The sequence below is a fragment of the Vulpes lagopus genome, chromosome 2, assembly GCF_018345385.1.
Source record: "Vulpes lagopus strain Blue_001 chromosome 2, ASM1834538v1, whole genome shotgun sequence".
Lineage (NCBI taxonomy): Eukaryota > Metazoa > Chordata > Mammalia > Carnivora > Canidae > Vulpes > Vulpes lagopus.
Genome location: NC_054825.1, coordinates 119,065,893 through 119,086,222, shown reverse-complemented (window position 1 = coordinate 119,086,222; position 20,330 = coordinate 119,065,893). Strand labels below are relative to the sequence as shown.

The window sequence follows — 20,330 nt, the reverse complement described above, 5'->3', positions numbered from 1 at the left end:
CAAGGCATCATCCCTCTTAACAGTTACTTTTCACATTTAACAAAGCTGCATTCTGAATCTTACCAATCTGGATAAAATCTCGAACACTCAATATATAAAATTTTGTGTATTGGTGAGAAAGAATGATAGGGGGGAAAATCTTCAGGTATTTTTTTGTTTTGAATGATGATCTAATTATAAATCCCCAGCTACTAAATCATAAAATAATAGTTCTGGTATATAATTCTGAAGGAGTTCAAAGGACTGAGGGATAGTGCTGTGACAAAATTCCTTCCATCATGTTTTCAAGAGTTCTATGCCTAAGGAAACAAAAAGGAATGAAATTGATGCTTTACACTGATAATCTTCACCCTCAGATACAAAAAAATGGGGGGAAAACTCCCATCAAGACCTTCTCACTAAAAAATGTATTTCTGATAACATTTTACTTATGTTTACCAAAATTTGAATCTTTTATTAGTGAACACTATGACCAACCAAAAAAAAAAAAAAAATCCAAAGACAGAACATAATAGTTTTTGTGCCCTACTCACCTGAAGTCTACAATGGGTGTCCAAGATTGATGGGTGGCTCTCTTCTAAGCTGTGATTCAGGAAGCCAAATTTCTTCTTGAATGAATACTCAGAAGCCACATACTCCTCTGCATCAAGCTAATGAAGGGGTGAAAGAGCAAGGAGGATTGCAGAGGGGAGGTTTTCACAGACCACATCTGGAAGTTCTGTACATCACTTCTGATTTATCTGTCAGAATTCAATTACACAGCCACCTTGTTTATAAAGGTGGAAATAAATCTAACTGCATGACAGAGAAAATGCCTTGGATAATTAGACTGCTTTAGTGAATTGTATATAATCGGAGACAAACTTCGTAATGCTTAGAATCTTACTGTTATAGGAAATAATTTCATATTTAGTTGTTGAGAAGTGTGACACTATCTTCAATGTAGGACTTTAACATAAAAAAAATTAAGATAAAATTCTTTGGGAGAAGTGGAATGGATGATGAATGGATATCAAATCACTATGGTATTTACAGATTCCTCTAGATACATTTAAACAGCACATAATTATATTTTTAAACAGTAACAAATTTAGGATGGTGTTAATATTAGCATTTAAAAATATAACTTCCAACTAAAGATGAAAATTCTTAATTTTTTAAACTTAAAAAGCACTACAAAGTATGAAGTTTTGCAAGATTTTTAGAATACTTTTAAAGCTCCAAAATATCCCCAAGGAGAAGAAATTTTATCATTCCACACTGAAGAAGAGAAGGGAATAAGAACATCTCTAAAGTTATTTCTCCTATCAGCTCTAAATTCTTGTACAAACCTTAACAACCTCCAGGAAAGTGATCTCTATAGCTTATGCAGAAACCTCTGGGGACTTGAATTAGTTCACCAAGATGCCACGGTCAGAGTCCAATGTTTTAAGATCTGCTAAGGAAGGGTTTCCTATTTCTCTGTGCTAGGCTTTACTTTCAATTTCTACATCATAGAGAAATTCCAAGATATTAAGAGACGGAATATAGCCAAGAGGAAGGCCCTATTTTAATTTGTATTCAAATATAAACTGCACTGCTTCTACCCTTGTGCCTGAAGGTGGAATTCAACTTGATAAAAGAGGTGCCCGCCTTGCATTAAGCCTCTGTAAGCCTCTTGAACAACTGGTCCAAAAGGAGAAAGTGACTTAACTGTTTCTCTAGGGGCAAAAATCACAGGCCTTTGGGTGGCATCCAGTGATAATGTTCTTACCTCATTTGGGACAATGAGAGGCATACTTCTCTTAGTTCTTTATCAGGAATATAGAAAGCAAGTGAGTATAACTTTTAACACAGAACTTTAAAACACATTAAGTTTAGAGACCTTATATTCCTTCCTTGTTGTAATACACACAGTCTATCTCTTGAGATGGGGCACAAATTTCTTGGTATGACTCAATGGACAACAGACAGTTTACAATTTAAGCCTACCTACTTCCTATAAAAAGGAAAAAAAATGTATGTGGGTGTCACCTCTAAAGAAGACACATAACAGACACTAGTACGCAACATTCATTATATTTATTTTACTAAATAGTATGGTTCAAAAAAACACAAACAAATCAGAAAACTTTTACTTAAAACTAGTCCAATGAGATGGATGGTGTTGATGCCATCCCATCCCCTTCTTTCTATGTATGTGGAGCTGGAGCCATATCTGACAGCAAGCACTCATGTATACTTTGCCTTTCCTGTTGAACATGAATGAACTTCTCTGAACAAGAGAGACAAATGAAGTTTTACAAGATACAGGCACTTTATGTTCCCAGTTTTAAAAATAAGCCAAGTGAAAAATATTTAATAAAAGTAACTGGAACAGATAAAGCTTTAAGAGTTCTACCATTAGTTCTAGTGACTTAACACTCAATGCAAACAGACAGCATCAAACAAGTAAAACAAACAAAAGTTTAACTGGGGTTAATGGGCATATATGTAAAAAAGAAATCCAAGTTACTACAACTGGAGAAAAATGGCCATTTGAATCCAACTTAAAGATATGCCAACAATGTGCATTAAGTCTTATGTACCTACGTAGCTGAGTAACATCTGAAAGCTTTGCAAGAGTGTGTAAGTAAGAAAAGCAAAAGGTGCTTTTGATTCCACAGTATCTGATTAAACAAAACAAAGCAATTTACAAAAAAAAAGTACCAAATGATACTTTAAAATAAATAGTTCATCATTTTGATGAATATATACATGTAGAGTCCACTTCTTGGGGATTTAACTATCTAAAAGTGGCATATCACTATCCAGAGGTGCAGGAGCAAGTTCACATAAATAAAACAGTGTGGCTTCACTAGCTTCGGCTTCAGTCAATGGCTCCAGGCGAACAAGCTTACTTTGGGTTGGCTCTGGATCTAGGCTGCTATCCAGAAGCTCATCAACTTCTATGGGTTTATCTACAGAGGACATAACTTCTGATGATGCTGTACTTCCCTGTTCAACAGTAGAAGCAGGGTTCCCATCGAGGAATGCAAGAAGTGGAAAGGCAGTGTACTGGATAAGCTGCTTATCTATAATAAAGATTAGAAAAATGCTCTTTTATCACCAGCTTATACAGAGTTCAAGCTGAAGGTGGAAAAAATGGAAACAGCTGTGCATATATGCAATCAGTACCCTTATACACCCAAACAAGAAATATGATACTTTGGCGTCAGTAAATTTTAAAATGTACTAGTCAGAAAAGTTGTCTTGTTATTCCAACTATTAAGATAGAGTTAAGTTCTCCTAAAGTTAAATTTTTTAAAAATGACTTAAACTAGTACCTCACCAATTTAATTTTCTCTATAAGCTGAAACCTTGATACGTTATGCACAGAACTGAGAACAGTACATTCTGTGTTCAATCATTAAGTATGGCAAGACTTTCCTTGGCTCACATTACTTTCTATGTAGGACTCTTTAATTTTAAAAATCTGTAAAAACTAATACTACATTTATACCTACCTGTTTTGGGTTTAGATTTTCTTCCCTCTTCTGAAACTGGCTGAACTACATTGTTCTTGGTAGTTTCTAATCCTTTATTCTCAGACTAAAAGAGAAAAAATAATATAAAAATTTCTTGTTTCGTATTTGATATATTCCTAATAATGGCAAAAAATAAAAAACTGATACAGTATGTGAGCACTGGTGTGTTATTTGAAATACAGGTGAAGGGGGAAAGCACCAGGAAGGATGAATTAGAAAGAGAAACAGATTTGAATAGGTAAGACTGGTTAAGAAAACTACTGCTGTCATCAAGCGGATGAAATAAAGAACCTGAACTAGGATGACAGTTAAGTATGAAAAGAGGGGGCATTTCAAAAGAACAGACCGCATCGTCACAGGTAAAAGATGGAAATGAATCAAAGATGGCTGGTTTCAAACTAACAGATGATTCTTTAAACAATTAAACTCATCTTAAACAGCTTTGATTAAAAATGTATATTACTTATTTCTCTTCATTCACAAACGGAATATTTAGCATAGTGAACATTTTTAGAGTAAGTCAGGATTACATGGTGATATCCTTAAAACTATTATCTCTATATTTGGAAGCCTCAAAGTTGAGGTGAAGTTTCTTCATTTCCTTTGAGACTCTTTCAGTTCTTTTATGTCATTTAAATTGCTTCTTTGAACCACTGTCTTCTCTCCTCACATCTGATTGCAAAGGGGATTAAACCTTTAATGTTGTTTAGTTCTTCAATGCTCTTTTCAATGATGTTCAAAACTGAGGTGCAGAGGTTCATAATTTTCCCTAAATAGCCGTAAGTTCCAGACAGTTGCTTGCTGGTTAAGTTTAAATGGTGTAAAAAACATACTATTTCCTGTGATTTACCTCATATTCATCATAAAATCATCATAAAATGAAGCAGTACAAGTTTCCAGATTCAGAAATAACAATGGCCCCAAGATATAATAAACTAAACCTTTCCAAAAATATACATAAAAACATTTTTCATTTAGCAATCACAAAAAAAAACATTAATGCAATAATAAAATCTTTATTTTTTACTTTTTAAAATAGGCAGTTTCCAAGGATGCTACTTTTATTCCAAAACATGAGAACCAGGATGAAAAGGGGTTTTCCATGCAAATTCTTACTCATTAGTAGTGGCCACTTAGATTGCTCTACTGAAGAATACAAGTAACCTGATTTATTAGGAAAGAGTGTTGTAATTTATGTTAATATAATACCTGTCATGAGCAAGGGAATGGCAGTTGATGTGCCAATTATTTGAAAACCTTAATCTAGATTTTAGAACTATAATGAAAAGTCATTCTCAAATTTTTCTATAGTACTATAAAACAATATACAATTTGCTGTTTAACTGCTATTCCTGAGAACTGCATTTAAGCTACTGGTTTTGGAATAAAGAGGATATAATCCAAGAATAAAGAATGACTCAATGTGTAGCAATAAACAGTGCAGTAAATTCACTAACTGAATGCAAGAATGCACGATATGCATTCATTCACCTTATGACCTAACATTTAATAATACCATATTTAGTGAAACCCAGTGTGTTGAGGTGATCCACAGAATCTTACAGTATAAATCCAAGCAAACTGTGGTCCACATGCCAAATTCAGCATGCTGCCTGTCTTTGTAAATAAAGTTTTACTGAAACACAGCCATACTCATTCTTTTATGTATTGTCTATGGCTGCTGTTACACTATAATTAGAGCACTATGCAGTTGTGACAGAGAACATATGGCCTGCAAAACTGCTCATTACCAGCTGGCCTTTATAAAAGTATGCTAACCCCTGATAAAAATTATCCAAATACTGAATGTATAATCAACCTCAAATTCACAAATTCTTTCAACTCGAAGTTACCCAGGCTATAACTTCGAATATGCAGAAAAAATCTGGTCAGGCTATCCTCACACATGACATTAGTCAGAAAAATTCTACCCCTCACTCTAAACACTTATATTTAAGTGTTCATTTTTTGACAACAAAGAACAAGAACCAAGATAAAATTTTAAGTCCACTAATCTAGATTTTGTACAGAAGACTTGATTTACACCTTGATATTCAATAAACAGAGTATACACCTATTTAAGACAATAAACCATATACAAAGCAACAGAATGATCCAAATCAATCTGCTCTTAACAACTTCACATTGTCCTTACTATTCATTAAAAACCAGTTCTAAAGAATTTCCTGTCAACATTTGCTAATTCCAACTGGAAATCCTGTAAGTCCAAGAAAATAACAAAAAAAAAAATTACTTAAAAAATAAATGTTGAAAGCCCACACTTCATTGTTTCAACCTGCCTTACCTACAATTAGTACAAATTAGTTCAAATCCCTGAGCTTTAGTTGCATGCTAATAAAATGAAGGAACTTAAAAAATATGGGTACCCGTGAATTTTCAATAAAAAAATGCCGAGAAGCTGTTTACGGAGGAATAAGAATGTAAACTGAAGTACATAAAACATGAAGAAATATTTTAATAATTTGTTTCAGTGATACACCTGAACATGCCAAGTTTAACTCAGTTGATCTCCCAGCACCTTGACAGCTGATTTCATACTGACAGTTAATCACACAAATGCCTACAGAATTGGGCAATGACTCACCTCATAACCAAAAGCTCATTTTTCATCTAAAATTTTACTATCTTGACCACACATATAAGGTAAGAATATAAAATGCTTTTTGTAACTGGGAGTCATACTGCTGTCTACTTACTAGGACTTTTTCTCAGATTCTTACAGCTATGGGTCCTGAGCAACATGAATTAAAACTTACTTTTGTATTATTGATGTAATCTGTGGAATTCATCTGCACAGAACTAGTGAAAAGCTGAAAGACCAAACAAGAAAGATGATAAGTTTAAAAAATATTAAAAAAGAATTAACTGTGTGTTCAAAATTTTTATACAGCCATGTTGGGTGAAGAGATGTAGCTCCTGCACTAGGAAGTTTTCATACAGTAAAACAAGTTTGAAAGAGAAAAGCAGGAAAGAAAGAAAAACATATAAAAGCAGAGCAAGCTAGCCCATGCGTCAGAAGTTGTAAGAATTTCTCTATAAAACAGTGGGGGGCCCTTACGGAAAAAAATAAATAAATAAAGTAAATAAAACATTGGGGTAAATCACTTAAGAAAATAATGGTTTGGCCAACCTCGCCTCTCCTTCATTTCCTTATGATTACTTTCTCTCTAAATGCCTTTGGCTTTAAGTGGCATCCAGGGCTGAGTCCCTTGCCTTGACAGTAAACCTTCTCTGACTACCTGCTAATTATGTGAGAAATTTATAGAATCTGCTCTACAACGGTGGCTTCTAAATTACACCTCAGAGTCCTCTGACCAAATAGCATACTTACTTCCTTGTTGGCCCTTGCCTAGCAACAGAAGACGTAAATACTAAGACCACTGCTCACTAAACCCCTTGGTCCAGCCAATTTACAGACATAACTTTTAAGTCATAAGCTTCAAAGTCATTTATTCCACAAGGATTTATTGAACATCTAAGAAATAATTGACATCATGAAGAATACAAGATGAAGACACTATTCCTGCTCTCCAGGAGCTCACAATCTAAAAGACAAGAACAATGTCAAATAGTAACATATGATCAGATACAATCCAGTATTAAAATACTAATTGATGATGGGGATCAAAAGTACTAAGAAGAGAAAGGAGAAAGGAGAAAACCACACACACACACACACACACACACACACACACACACACACGTAACAAAAAATGTTGATGAAGCTATCCAACGTGTATCAATCCCTGGAGAATGGTTAGGACTTGGAAAGGAGAGAATGGAGGGAGAAAATATTATAGCACGAGCAACCATAGAGAAGAAGGAAGGTTGAGGGGGAAGTTCTAGCAACAGACAAGATGACCAATCCAAGTAATATAAAAGTTCTGAGTTGAATAATAAGCTGTATACATAAAGTTCAAGAAGTAAGAGCAAAATTGGTAAGAGGATAAGACCACATTCTGTCAGCAGTAAGAGGCTTGAAAAAGGCCTGAGCAATGATTAAAGCATTTTATGAGAATGAACACAAAATGGTTCACAGGATATAATGAAATGCAGATATATCCCTCCTCCACTGTCTCTAGACACTGATTCCTCTCCTTAAAGTTCCATCTTCATGATAGTCCTAAAAATATTCCCAGCTCTTCCTTTTCTTAACTTTTCCCCCTTTCATATTATCTACTGATACATGAAAAGGAAGAGACTCAGATCCTTAAGAGCAGCTAACCATACATGACTGCCAATCTCTGCCAGGTTCGGCTTGTCACTGCCTCTGAGCCTGACCATATTTGATCCCTACTGAAAGTAACATCTGTAGAGTATAAGCTCCTCACTCCTTCTTTGCCCCACTCATGCCACCCACTAAATCAGGGATACCTTCATGTATTCCCAGCAGATGTATAATGTGAAGCAAAAAAAAAGTAGATCATACATGAGTGACACTAGTTGAATTCTAAGGCCAGGCCTCTCCTGCTGACTCCACACTGGGTCACTCAGAACTGAACTCTGTAGAGAACCCATAAACTCCTCAGCATACCTTATTCATGTCCTTACCATCTTTGCCATCTTAGAGAAAAAGGCAACCTATCGATGCATAAGCATATGCAATTTTACATTTTTACAATACAGTATAATTCAAGGATAAAATAATGAAGGTCTTGGATGAAGGAGGCAACAGAAAGTAGGGATGATTTATGAGTGCTATTTTTGAAAATACACAGGACTTGATGAACAATGAGATAAAGATGAGGAAACCAAATTGACTCAGTGATTATTATCCTAGTGAGTAGAGAGAAGTCTGATACCACTACAAAAAAATAAGAAAGCTGAGAAAGCTGAGAAGTATAGCTAGTTTAGAGAATAAAGAAAAGTTTGTGTTAAACACCATCTAAGACAAGATCTTAACAAGATCTTCTTAACTGCTGATCCCAAAGGCATGGAATTAGAATTGAAGTAAAGTTTACTTTAAAAAGATTTAAGAGGTAGAGATAAAAATTTGAGAGCAATCATAGAACCAAAATCCCTTCAAAGAGGAAGGACAGAAAAAGAAGAGACTCAGAACAAATAAAAAGCTAAAAGAATGGTTACCTTGGGAAATACAAGTAGAAAACTACAGGAAAAAGAAAAGCTCTTAGAGTAAACAGAGATTAGCTAGGAAGACTGGGGGAAAAAACCAAAGTCCAGTGCCTCTAGAATTAACAGAAGTAGTTCCATTGTCAAAAGTAACTAGTATTAATAATAATAATAGCACTAATTATTTATAATCCCCACAAGAGCGCTTTGTGTTAAGCATTAGCCACATTTAACAGATGGGGAAACTGAACAAGAGAAGTAAAATTTCCCAAAGTTAGTATCAGAGCTAGTAAGTGACATGAACCAAATGAAGCCCAAATCTGATTCAGAATAAACCTACTAGCCCAATGGCCTGACTTAAAAAACAAAAACAAACATAGCCCACTATGGATAAAACAAGGCAGCACAGGCTCAGAGTAAATAAGCAAGACAATGCAGGGTTTCAAAAAGAAATACAGGGTAAAAAAGAAGTAACAAATATAGCTACTCATTTCTAAAGTTTTGTAGTGAAATGATCAGAGAAGCAAAATGGTAAATGAGCAGAGCAACACATCAAAATGTTTAAGATGGAAATCTGTGTCCACTGAAGCGAGATGGGAAAGATCAAGGACAGAGATAGAAAAAGAGAGAGGCAGAGGGCAGGTTTACAAATAAACTTTAAAGAGAAAGTAAGCACTTCCTCTAAGAAAGAAGATTCCACAGCTTACCAGAGACCCAGGGTATGGTGATTATCTTCTATGAATTGGGAAGAGCTGGCTCGATGAGGTTTTGGGGACAGAAGAGTATGATAAATGTTCCAAGGTTAAATTAAAATAATCTAATTGAAGACTGCAAGGATTTGCAGAGGGTCAGGATTATGGAATTTTATTTCCTTTTTTATGATCCAGGGGACAGCTATCCTAAAAGGTCCATGGATTCAGACTGGGAACAAAGAATGATAGAATCAAGAAGGGCTGCCAAATTACTATTAACAAATTAAAGTAGGTCATTAGTGTAGATATTGAATTCACTTAAGATGGTAACATAAGCCAGTATGAAAAAGAAATCTTCAAAGAAAGGGAAATCCATCCTGTGACATACTGACGGTTTGTAAAAGATAATCAAATCGTGCATATTGACAAAGACTGAGAAGCAGAATGATAAGGTGGTATATTAATAAGATTAAAGAGCAATAAAGGACTAATTCCTTTTAGCCTCACTGAGAAGCTCTTAAAAGGATAAGAGAATATTTTGACATGAGAAAAGCTGCATTTTAAGGCAGAAAAATGCAACAACAACAACAAAAGGAGCGACAAAGTTTTTCAGGGCAGAAAAACATATCACAACAGAAAATGGAAATCAGGGAGAGAATACACAATTTCATCTGGATAGGACCAAGCCACAGTAAGGGAGAGAGGAGTGGTAGGAGCAAGAGGTAAGAGAGCAAGAAAATTAATGCCAGAAATGGTAGATAAGGATTCACAGTTCAGACAACACTGGGAGCCATGTTCATATAGGTGGTGGTATGGACTGGAACAGGATAACCTTAGGACTCAGGACATAAAAATTTTAAAAATATAGCAAATATAATAAAATATAGTTCATTTGATTGGAAACCATCAATTCCCAAAGTCTTAAAAGTGTCTTCATGCTACTTCCTGGCTAAGTAATTCTATTACTAAATTTCCACCAATTTCTATTGAGCAATTTATTCTAGAGCAAAACAAAACACAGCCACAAGTCCAGAAAAGGCCTGGATTTAGCAGCACTGTTGAACAGAATTGATATGTTGTTACAGGAGGATTAACTGAACTGCTATTCAGAAATGGGTAGTGATCAACCTCCTTCACTGTCTTGAACCATCTGCTCATTGTTTCTAGTACACAAAATCATTCATTTTAAAAAAAGAAAATGCAAAAATAGTGAGAATACAAGAAAATGATGTGCTGATCTATAAACAATATACATAAATACACAAACTGCCAGTATAGCAAGAAGTATTCAAAGTACCTACATCAACCAGGAGATCTGGGTCTATGCTAAACTGTCTTCCTGACAGCATGGCTTGAAAGTCCTCTAAGCTGCAATCAATACTGTCAAGATAATCCAACAGCTCAACCCTAAGGAAAAAATATTTAAAAAAAATCAAATATTAGGTTTCCTTGTTTTTACATTTAAACTCACATTACAAAATTCTTAATCGTAAGAGATCCTATTCAGTCTTTGAGATTCCCAAAAATGTGGTTTACTAAGAACTCACAGCTTTTACACAAAACTTTAATATTTACAGAAAAAAAGATTGTGACAACAGTCTGATTTATCTTTTCTCCTCTACCCTATAAATTATAAAATATTTAACTTATTATTGGTAATTGCTACTAATTTCTGGTTTTCTTATGGTATAAGTCCCTTAACAGAGATTATCTTATTCTATAGCCCTGATAAAAACACAAATACACACACACACTTTATGAATATTCAAAACAAGTATCTCATTAAAGAAATCTAAGGAATTGCCAGGAAAATCTCAAGACTATTCTTGAGACGATTAAATCCTTCTCAAAAAAAAATTTGCAGAACTTAGCCCTGACTAAAACAAAGAAAGATAGTTACGTGGGTTCATAATCTGAAAAGAAGATCATTCAAAGAAAATAGAACATGTGAAGTAAACAAAGCAAGCAAATAAACTCAGATAACATCTAGATGAGCACTCACTTTCCCAAAAGATTGATGTTATCATTTAAAATGGAATCCATCATGGTCACAGGATCTTCTGTGGTCAGACTAGATGAGCCATTTAGCTGGACAGCACTAGACATGAGAGGACTGGTGCCATCACTGCCTGAACTTAGGGATTCTCTGGCTGGTTCATTCTGGTCTCCACTCTGAATGACAGGTGCATACTCATCTTCATTGTCATCTTCAACAATGACAATATCAGGGTACTGGCTACAGCTAGATTGGCAATATGAGAAAGAACCAATTATATTTTCAAACACATTCAATAAATTAATTTGTCCATTCATTCTTCATGGAAACCTTCTCCCCAAAACACGTATCAAAAGGCACAAACTTCTTGGGTGAGTCAGCTTAATCACAAATATTGATTCACCATATGATATGAGACCACAAAAAATCAATTAAAGATGTTTAACTTCAAAATTAAAAAGTCAGAATTCTCATTACTTTTTGTTGGAAGTCTTTTTGCTGAGGGGAGAACATCTCATTAAATATTTTGTCTTTTTCAGTTTAATAAACCAAATATGAATTAAACAGTAAATTCAGAATAAAGTTGTTTCGAATTTAACTCTTTGATAAGAAAAGTAACCAATATTTTCACAAATTTTACTTCATAATTTCCTTACTTGGATGGATCAGATATAACATCCTCATTAGTTTCTGGAATAACTGGGATATTTTCTTCATCTGCATTATCATCAGTTACATCATAAATAATGATGTCATCTGAAATCCGCTCCCTTGGCTTTAAACCTTCAGTCCTACTGTGTGGAACCTAAAAAAATCAGGCAGAAAATGTATCAAAAACTGAAATTATATTGACTACTGAACAACACGCCATTTAAAAAGTGTTAATTGGGCACCCATTATTTACTAAATTTTGAGGATACAATTTAGCTATGTTCTCTGCCCTAATGAGACTTACTAATTTTATTTATACCAATTCACAAAGGTATGAGGTGTGTTACTTCATTCTACTTATTTCTTTGACTGTAAGGAATCTTGAAGGTGGCATGCCTCAGAATGATTCTATGGAAAGATTTTCAAATTTTAAAGTATTTTTTATATCCAAAGGGTTAAAAAAAGAAAAAAATCTTAAGACTTCATTAGGAATTTCAAGCATAACCAGATGGCCACTGTTGCTGATGAGGATTATTTTATCCAAGCTACTCTGACATATGGTTTATTCTTTCTCATTAAATGCTTTCATTAGTAGGAAAAAAAAAAAAAAACCATTCCAATAGCTCCAGTTAAATGTCAGCCTGAGTTTTTAGCAATAATTTTTTTTATTCATTTGCAGATATATTCAGGTTGTAATAAATAAGAAAGCATTCGATTCTCTAAAGCAAATTAAACTCATTATTAAAATGCAAAATCTATAAATTTCAACAGTAGATAAACCTGAGGCAAAAGATCCAAAGTACTTAAAAATTTATAAATCCGGTTAAATTAAGAAATCTTCATCCATTTACATTGAATCTTAAATCCTAAAAACACAATAGTTAGGTATGCTTTATTATTTAGAAACAGTAGTGGGAAGAAGAACCTGATGTTAACCCTGATTTGCTCAAGAAAAAAAATCTTGGTACTCTAATTAAACAAATCTGAAGCAGTATTTAGAATTCTAAGATTTGAAAGTTACAATAACAATCAGCTATTAAAGGAAGTCTAGACACTGGACTGGAATGATTTGCCAATGCGTGTAAGTCTGACAAATGATCCAGAGAGCCCAACACAAAAATAAAGGTAAACAAAAATAGTTTTGAAATTGCTAGCGTAAAAAGTCTAGTCTACACAACTTATAATAAAAGTTGGAAACTTAAAATAATTTATGGATGAATGCTTAATTACATTATCATAATACTGAATTAATATCAAGTAGTAGAGATGAACTTAATTTAATAAATCTCAAAAGCAAAATCAAGTGAAAAAAGTCACAATGTAAAATGATATGTGCAAAAAGTATCATTTATTTATTTATTTTTTTAAAACAGTATCATTTATATGAAGCTTGGATACATGCAAAACAACAGCAAATACTGTTCATGAGTTCACACATATAAAATGACCAATTCAAAAATGACTAATATAAATACCAATTCAAGATAGTGATTATCTATGAGAGACAGAAGGAGTCAAAAAACAAACCTGAGAGGCAAAAAAACAAACTTAGGAACAGGAAACTAAAATAATTCTATTTATAATAGTTTCTTTCTTAAAATAATTTAAAGTAAATAATTTAAAAAGGCATGATTTAATAAAACTGGAGGATGAATAATTAGATTATTATTCACTAAACTTTGAATGTGAATTCTGAATATATGAAATACTGCTGTAATAAAATCTGGTTTGATATAACAAATATAAAATAGAATTTAACCAAAAAATTACTTTATGATGGTGATTATCAGCTGGTTCTTTGACTATATGCTGAAACAAATTCTTCTTTTGGGCTCCATTAGTATTTAGAAGTAGAGGCCTGAAAATCAGAAGATATTCATGAAATTCAGTGAAGCGAGCACACAAGAAATTTAAACTATTCTAATATTTTACCCTCACATGAACATATACACTTTAATAATAAAAGATTTTAGTTAGGGATACACAAAGAACATAGTGATACACAATGGTCACATCTTAGGAACAGAAACTAGGGGGTGACTATGCCTAGGTCTTTGATTTTGCCATTTTTCTATACTATTTTTGCTAAAATTAATATAATAACTATAATAAATAATATGTAGTATATAACAATGATACATAATAATATAATAAATACAATATACTATTTCATTGCTGACTGAACTATATCATTATGAACTGTACTAACATACATAACTAGTTCTTGAAGTAGAGTTAAGGCCACAGCATAAAGTGTGCACATAACCAAGCTTTTACGATAAGTTTTTTCTTCTTCCAACTACTCCTTTGTCCACTATCCTTAAGCTTTAGTTGTAACAATGGCAAATACTAACACTTTTATGTATCATAAGCCACAGTCAATATTTGGGTTTTTAAATTCCTTATTAGTGGATTAAATATAAGTGATCAAGTATTTTTGTTTTCAATGTATGACCTTTTAAAAATTTCCCCTCACTCAGGCCTTCTAACTTTACAGTAAATGGCTAATGCAATTAAAAATGGATTCCTGATTAACTCCCTATATGTCTGTAAAGTGACCATTTAGCTATACTTGTCTCTGAAAAACATTAGCAGGATGACTGGAGGAAGAAGTAACACTACTCTTGAAATGCTGAGAGTATAATTTAACAAGGAAGGACTGTTCATCTGGAACAACAGACATACACTAAGCGAATGTAGGCCATTCACCGTTAAACACTAACATGTTTAGCTGTCCAGGAATAGGTCAAAGTATTTTACACAGAAACGTACCTTTTACGTTTTAAGCTCACAAGCTGGTTATTCTGAACCAATGTAACAATAAACTGGACAATCTAAAAGGAAAATATACACAAAAAATTTCCCATCATAGACTCCTAATTCTTTAGTCCACATTATACAAGTGTTAAGAAACTAATTCAAATACTACATATTTTCTAAGTCACATAATGTCTCTCGTGTTAACATATTTCAAATTTGGGTGCACCTTGTAATTAATATCTAAAGATATGTAACAGTTTCCAGGCAGAAGAATAACCTGTAATAAAAGTAGCAGCCACCCAGGATATCAAGATGCCTAAGACATTCATCTACTCATCCATCCATCCATTCATCTATCTATCCCCCCATGCATCCATCTACCCAATACTCCACTCAGTTATTTGTTTTGTTGCTAAGATCCAAGCATGCCTGAATACAGATCCCAAGTTTTTAACTAAAATTCTTTCAAGACTATGCTGAGGGGCAGTGGGGAGTGACAGGCAACATTTTTCTTAAACTAGGTAATGCAATTAGAGGCCAAAGAAATTTCCATCTCTTTCAGAAGAGAGCATAAAATTTTCAAGGGAGAAAAAGCTTATTGGGTTATTCTAGAAAAAGTATTGCTTAATAAAATCATGAAATATCTAATTATACAGTAACAGAAATAAACCCCAAAATACAGTTAATTAGAAATTATCCAAAAATAAATACACAATTTCAAAGTTGGGAGTACATTTTTTTTTTAAATAAACAATGAATAGATTTTGTTTCAGATGGTTTTCCTCTTAACTATCCAAGATACACATACTGCCAATCAAGAGAAGCTGGTTTAATCTTCAGAGCTTAATTAAATTTAAAAGGAAAAGGCTACTAAACAGATCAAGACATGCAAACAATCTTTCATATTTTATGACAGCATTTCTTACAGTATGGTCCGTGGACCAGAAGTATTAGCCCAGGAATCTGTTAGACACACATTCTCAACCCCAATCCATAATTAACGGAATCCGAAATTCTGAGGACAGGGTCCAGCAATGTCCTCCAGGTGAAACTGATGTGAATGTGAGAATCACTGGCTTAGGATATGTCTTGAAATTTATTGTCACCTTCCTAAAGGAGCTAAAGAAGTGAGGATCATATGGTGAACTATGAAAAGCAGTATATCACTGAGAGGCTATAAATAAAGGCCAAAAGCAACTGGAGGACTATTTAGACTCTTTGCAGAAAAGTTAAACAGTTTTAGAGTCATGAAAAGGAAGCTAGCCACTAAATTGTTTATTCAAAAGAAAATGCTGACTGATGCTGATGAGAAGACAAATTTAAACTTGAAATATCTATGAAATAATTTGGCCTCAATTACTTTTGTTAATTATAAGTGTTATAAAAAATTCTAAAAACATTAGTGGTTGAATTATAAGAACATGAAGCACTGGCTAAATTTCTCCTGAAATTTTTTCTGTATTTTAGTTCTCTTATTATGACAATTCTGCATCATGCTGTACACAAACCTTGTTTCCTGAAGAAGATAAGGCACCTAACATTTACAACATCTAATTTCTGGACCTGGTAAGTTCTATAACAGGTACTGTTTATCCTATCCTGTAACAAGTACCTGTACCAGGTAACTCACATCTACTATTCCAATTAATATAAAGCGAAGGAGTGAATGGCAGACATATGAGCCAAATACAGCAATACAGAAGAGATTATCAGCTATCACTACGCATCATGAAAATTCCCTAGCTCCACCAAACCACATTTATTCAAAACTCAAATTTGAGCAGAGAGTATGCTAGGTTTCATGAAAACCTGAAACCCTCTATAAGTATTTCATCAACTTTCCCTGCTTTTAGGTGAAAAAAAATCATATAGTATTATAAGCTAATATTTAACTAAAACGTTTTCTGGAAAAGATTAAAAGATTTTTTTTTTTTTTAATGAAGTGCAGGCTAAGGTACATCTCTACTTTTTTTTTTAAAGATTTTATTTATTTATTCATGAGAGAACAGAGAGAGAGGCAGAGACACAGGCAGAGGGAGAAGCAGGCTCCCTGCAGAGAACCTGATGTGGGACTCGATCCCAGGATCCTGAGATCAGGCCCTGAGCCAAAGGCAGGTGCTCAACCACTGAGCCATCCAGGTGCCCCCAAACACCTATCATTTTAAATCAGCTATTCTTAACAGGCTTGCATGTTGGAATCAGCTATGGAAGTTTTGAAAGTCTATGTACTTGGACTAAACACTTAGAACTAAATTGTACATTCAACCTTCACTTACATACTGATTTGGAAAAACTATACACACACACACACACACACACACACACACACACACACACACACACAGTGTATCTATCTGACTACAGGCCAAAGGCTGCAACCATTCATCTCTGTTCTAAGCTTGCTCCACTAGACCCAGATCCTGTCAGTCACAACCCTATTTTTAGCTAAAGGCATCTCAGCACAAACCAGCTGAAGTTCTCCCACCCTTCCTCCCCCTCAAAAACCTGTTGCTTAAACTTAAGAGTCTAGTTTACTCATGAGCAAAAAATAGCTGCCTTAATTACTTTTATGTTTCAAGTCTTATTAACATATGAAAGCTGATATGAAAAGACTAAATCACAAGGACACAATGCAACAGAGAGAATTTCAGTTCCCCCAGTAATTTTCAGCTCAGATACTAAAATCTAGAATTTATTTTACTGCTTTTCTGGAAATACTAATAATGGCATACATTGGTAACTAATTTTTTGAATTCATAATTTGGTGAACTGATTTGAAAATTTTAGTCATTTGTCTTCAAAGACCATATCTATGCCATTTCAAGTAAAAACAATAGAACACAGTAAGACTGTTATTCATAGTAAAAAAAAATGGGTAGTATATTAATTATGTTCCTAAAAATAAAGTATCTTTAAAGTTGTTATATCAGGCTAAAAGTCACTTACTTAAAGCTAATGAGACTTAGGCTGAGAGTATGGAATAACCATATTTAGGTAATGAGAAATGTTCCTTATTAAAAAGAAAATATAACAGTTGACCTAATTTGTTTGATTTCATAGTTTCACTATTATATACGAACCCAATATATAAGAAACTAAGATCAATCACTGACTATTCCATAGAGACTTTTTTTGGGTCACAAATGGTACACAAATTAAACAAAGGCAGATTACAGTCATGGGATGAAAAAGCTTACCTTTCGAATAACTTGTTGCTGTTGTGCATGTTTTGCTCGTAATTCTGACACCTCCTTCCAAAGGGACTCATTCTCACTATGTTATCATTTATTAAAAAGCAAAACAAAATTTAGTGAGAAACCCAGACCTCATTATCTTTAATTAAGAATACCAGTGAACTTTCCTATACATTCATGAAAATGAAAAACCTTTGGTTCAATTATATAAAATGGCAACTATCTTGACACAACTCCAGAATCATCCCTTCCTAACTATAGTACTTTATATTCATGGCAATATAAACATAAAAATTAAAGACACATGCCTATAGCCATATAGTAGTAGGCAATTTACTTCTCTGACAATGTGGTTCATTACTTCTTGTTTAAAAAATAAACTAATCTTTGGCTACCAAGTGAATTCAGGAGTTATGCTTAGAAAAGAATTCTTAAAGGAAGTGACATTTATCCAGCACTACCTATGTTCCAGCCATTATACTAAGCATTTTAGTATATTTCTTATCTAAACTTCTCTAAAATCAGTCAAGAATGGAATTATTAGCTCTATTTTATAGAGGAGGACACTGAGCCTCAAGAATTGAGAGGACTTGCCTAAGTTCACACAGGTAATGTGTACTAAGTGTTAAAGTTGATCTGAATATTTATCAGGTCCTAAAACTATCTTAAGATGTTTCAAACACAGACATAGAAAAACACTAAAAAAAAAATTTTAAAGCATGTCTAAATATGTGACAAACCAATAATTTGCCTAGTAGTAATAGTTTCTTTTCCTTCATTAACTACTATTGAAATTGCAGTTATTAAGTATTAGCAGCAACAATACTTGAAAGGCATGAAGGATAATCCACCTATTAAATGCTTTAAGTTTTGTTCTTGTTAATTTCCATAATATCCATCCTCTTCAAGCTAAACTATTACAAAAGGGATTTCTATATCTTACATACAGAAGATATTGAAAATAAAACTTTCTTTAATACTTACTGAATAGGGTACTCTTTTTGACTCAGATATTTGAAGATATTATCATCTGCCTACTAAATTTAAGTAGAAGAACGGTTACCTCTAAAACGTACAGGCCCAATCTGAGGACCTATTTCTTAAGGGCTAAACTGGAGATTCAAGAAATTGGGTCAAAGGGCACCTCAGTAGACACAAGATACATACCATAAACTAGCATAACTGATTAAATGAAATACACAAAATGGGACAGCTTAAAATTAAACCTTATTAAAAAATGGAATCAGGGATCCCTGGGTGGCGCAGCGGTTTGGCGCCTGCCTTTGGCCCAGGGCGCGATCCTGGAGACCCGGGATCGAATCCCACATCGGGCTCCCGGTGCATGGAGCCTGCTTCTCCCTCTGCCTGTGTCTCTGCCTCTCTCTCTCTCTCTCTCTCTCTCTCTGTGACTATCATAAGTAAATAAAAATTAAAAAAAAAAAAATTTAAAAAAATAAAATAAAAAATGGAATCAAAATTCAAGGTTATTCTTTTAACGAAGACACTTGAGTTAAGACAGCTAAACTAATATCCCACATTTGAAATGGAAGAGAGAATACATAAAATCAATCAAGACCTTGGCCCCTATTAGGATAAGAAAAAATCTCAACTACTTACTAAGAAGAGAAGTATACATCTACTCTATATACAAGTTGTTAGTGTGGCAAGTAATGGTGCCAAGAATTGCCATAAGGCAAAAGTATGTTTCTGTAGATAAATGATTTGAATAACACCATTACCATGTCTATGTATGATAAATACCAAGTAAAGCAAGTCTCTTGCATCCTTTTCCCTATTTTTTGTGTCCTATTTTATCTTAAGCCACATAGAAAAAGCATATTAAACTGCCATAAAAGAAGAGATGAGTAACATATGTAGTATCTTTTTATGGCTTGTGTTCCCTCATGTGTGTGAACATCATATGAAAGCTAAGTGGAGGGATCCCTGGGTGGCGCAGCGGTTTGGCGCCTGCCTTTGGCCCAGGGCGCGATCCTGGAGACCCGGGATCGAGTCCCACGTCGGGCTCCCGGTGCATGGAGCCTGCTTCTCCCTCTGCCTGTGTCTCTGCCTCTCTCTCTATCTCTCTGTGACTATCATAAATAAATAAAAAAATTAAAAAAAAATTAAAAAAAAAAAAGAAAGCTAAGTGGAATCATATTTCCTACACTGATTTATTTTTTTAAAAGATTTTATTTATTTATTTGAGAGAGAGCATGTACACATACAGAAGCCAGAAGAGAGGCAGAGGGAAAGGGAGAAGCACACTTCCCCCTGGGGCAGGGAGTCTGATGTGGAACTCAATCCCAGAACCCAGAGACCACGACCTGAGCAGGAAGCAGACACTTAATGGACTAAGCAAGCCACCCAGGGGCAATTCCTACATCAATTTAAATATCTATTGTTTCATCAGTGAGACTCCTGCATCAAACTGTTTTAATTG

General features: G+C 34.0%; 1 protein-coding gene across 3 annotated transcripts in view; it reads right to left on the bottom strand.

Annotated features, from left to right (window-relative positions):
* Positions 1–2,042: 2,042 nt before the first annotated feature.
* Positions 2,043–20,330, bottom strand: part of HSF2 (heat shock transcription factor 2) — a 33,764-nt gene continuing 15,476 nt past the window's right edge. The window contains exons 5-13 of one of the 3 annotated variants that reach the window (XM_041741810.1): positions 17,894–17,969; positions 14,709–14,770; positions 13,707–13,794; positions 11,942–12,090; positions 11,292–11,531; positions 10,591–10,696; positions 6,284–6,337; positions 3,486–3,570; positions 2,043–3,053 (exon numbers count right to left, since the gene is read on the bottom strand). In XM_041741810.1, the coding sequence (XP_041597744.1) occupies positions 2,761–3,053; positions 3,486–3,570; positions 6,284–6,337; positions 10,591–10,696; positions 11,292–11,531; positions 11,942–12,090; positions 13,707–13,794; positions 14,709–14,770; positions 17,894–17,969 (1,153 nt within the window). In that variant the 3' untranslated portion in view covers positions 2,043–2,760. Of the gene's footprint in view, positions 3,054–3,485; positions 3,571–4,506; positions 5,725–6,283; positions 6,338–10,590; positions 10,697–11,291; positions 11,532–11,941; positions 12,091–13,706; positions 13,795–14,708; positions 14,771–17,893; positions 17,970–20,330 lie in introns of those variants that run through there. The other 2 variants (XM_041741816.1, XM_041741822.1) reach the window with 2 other exon arrangements.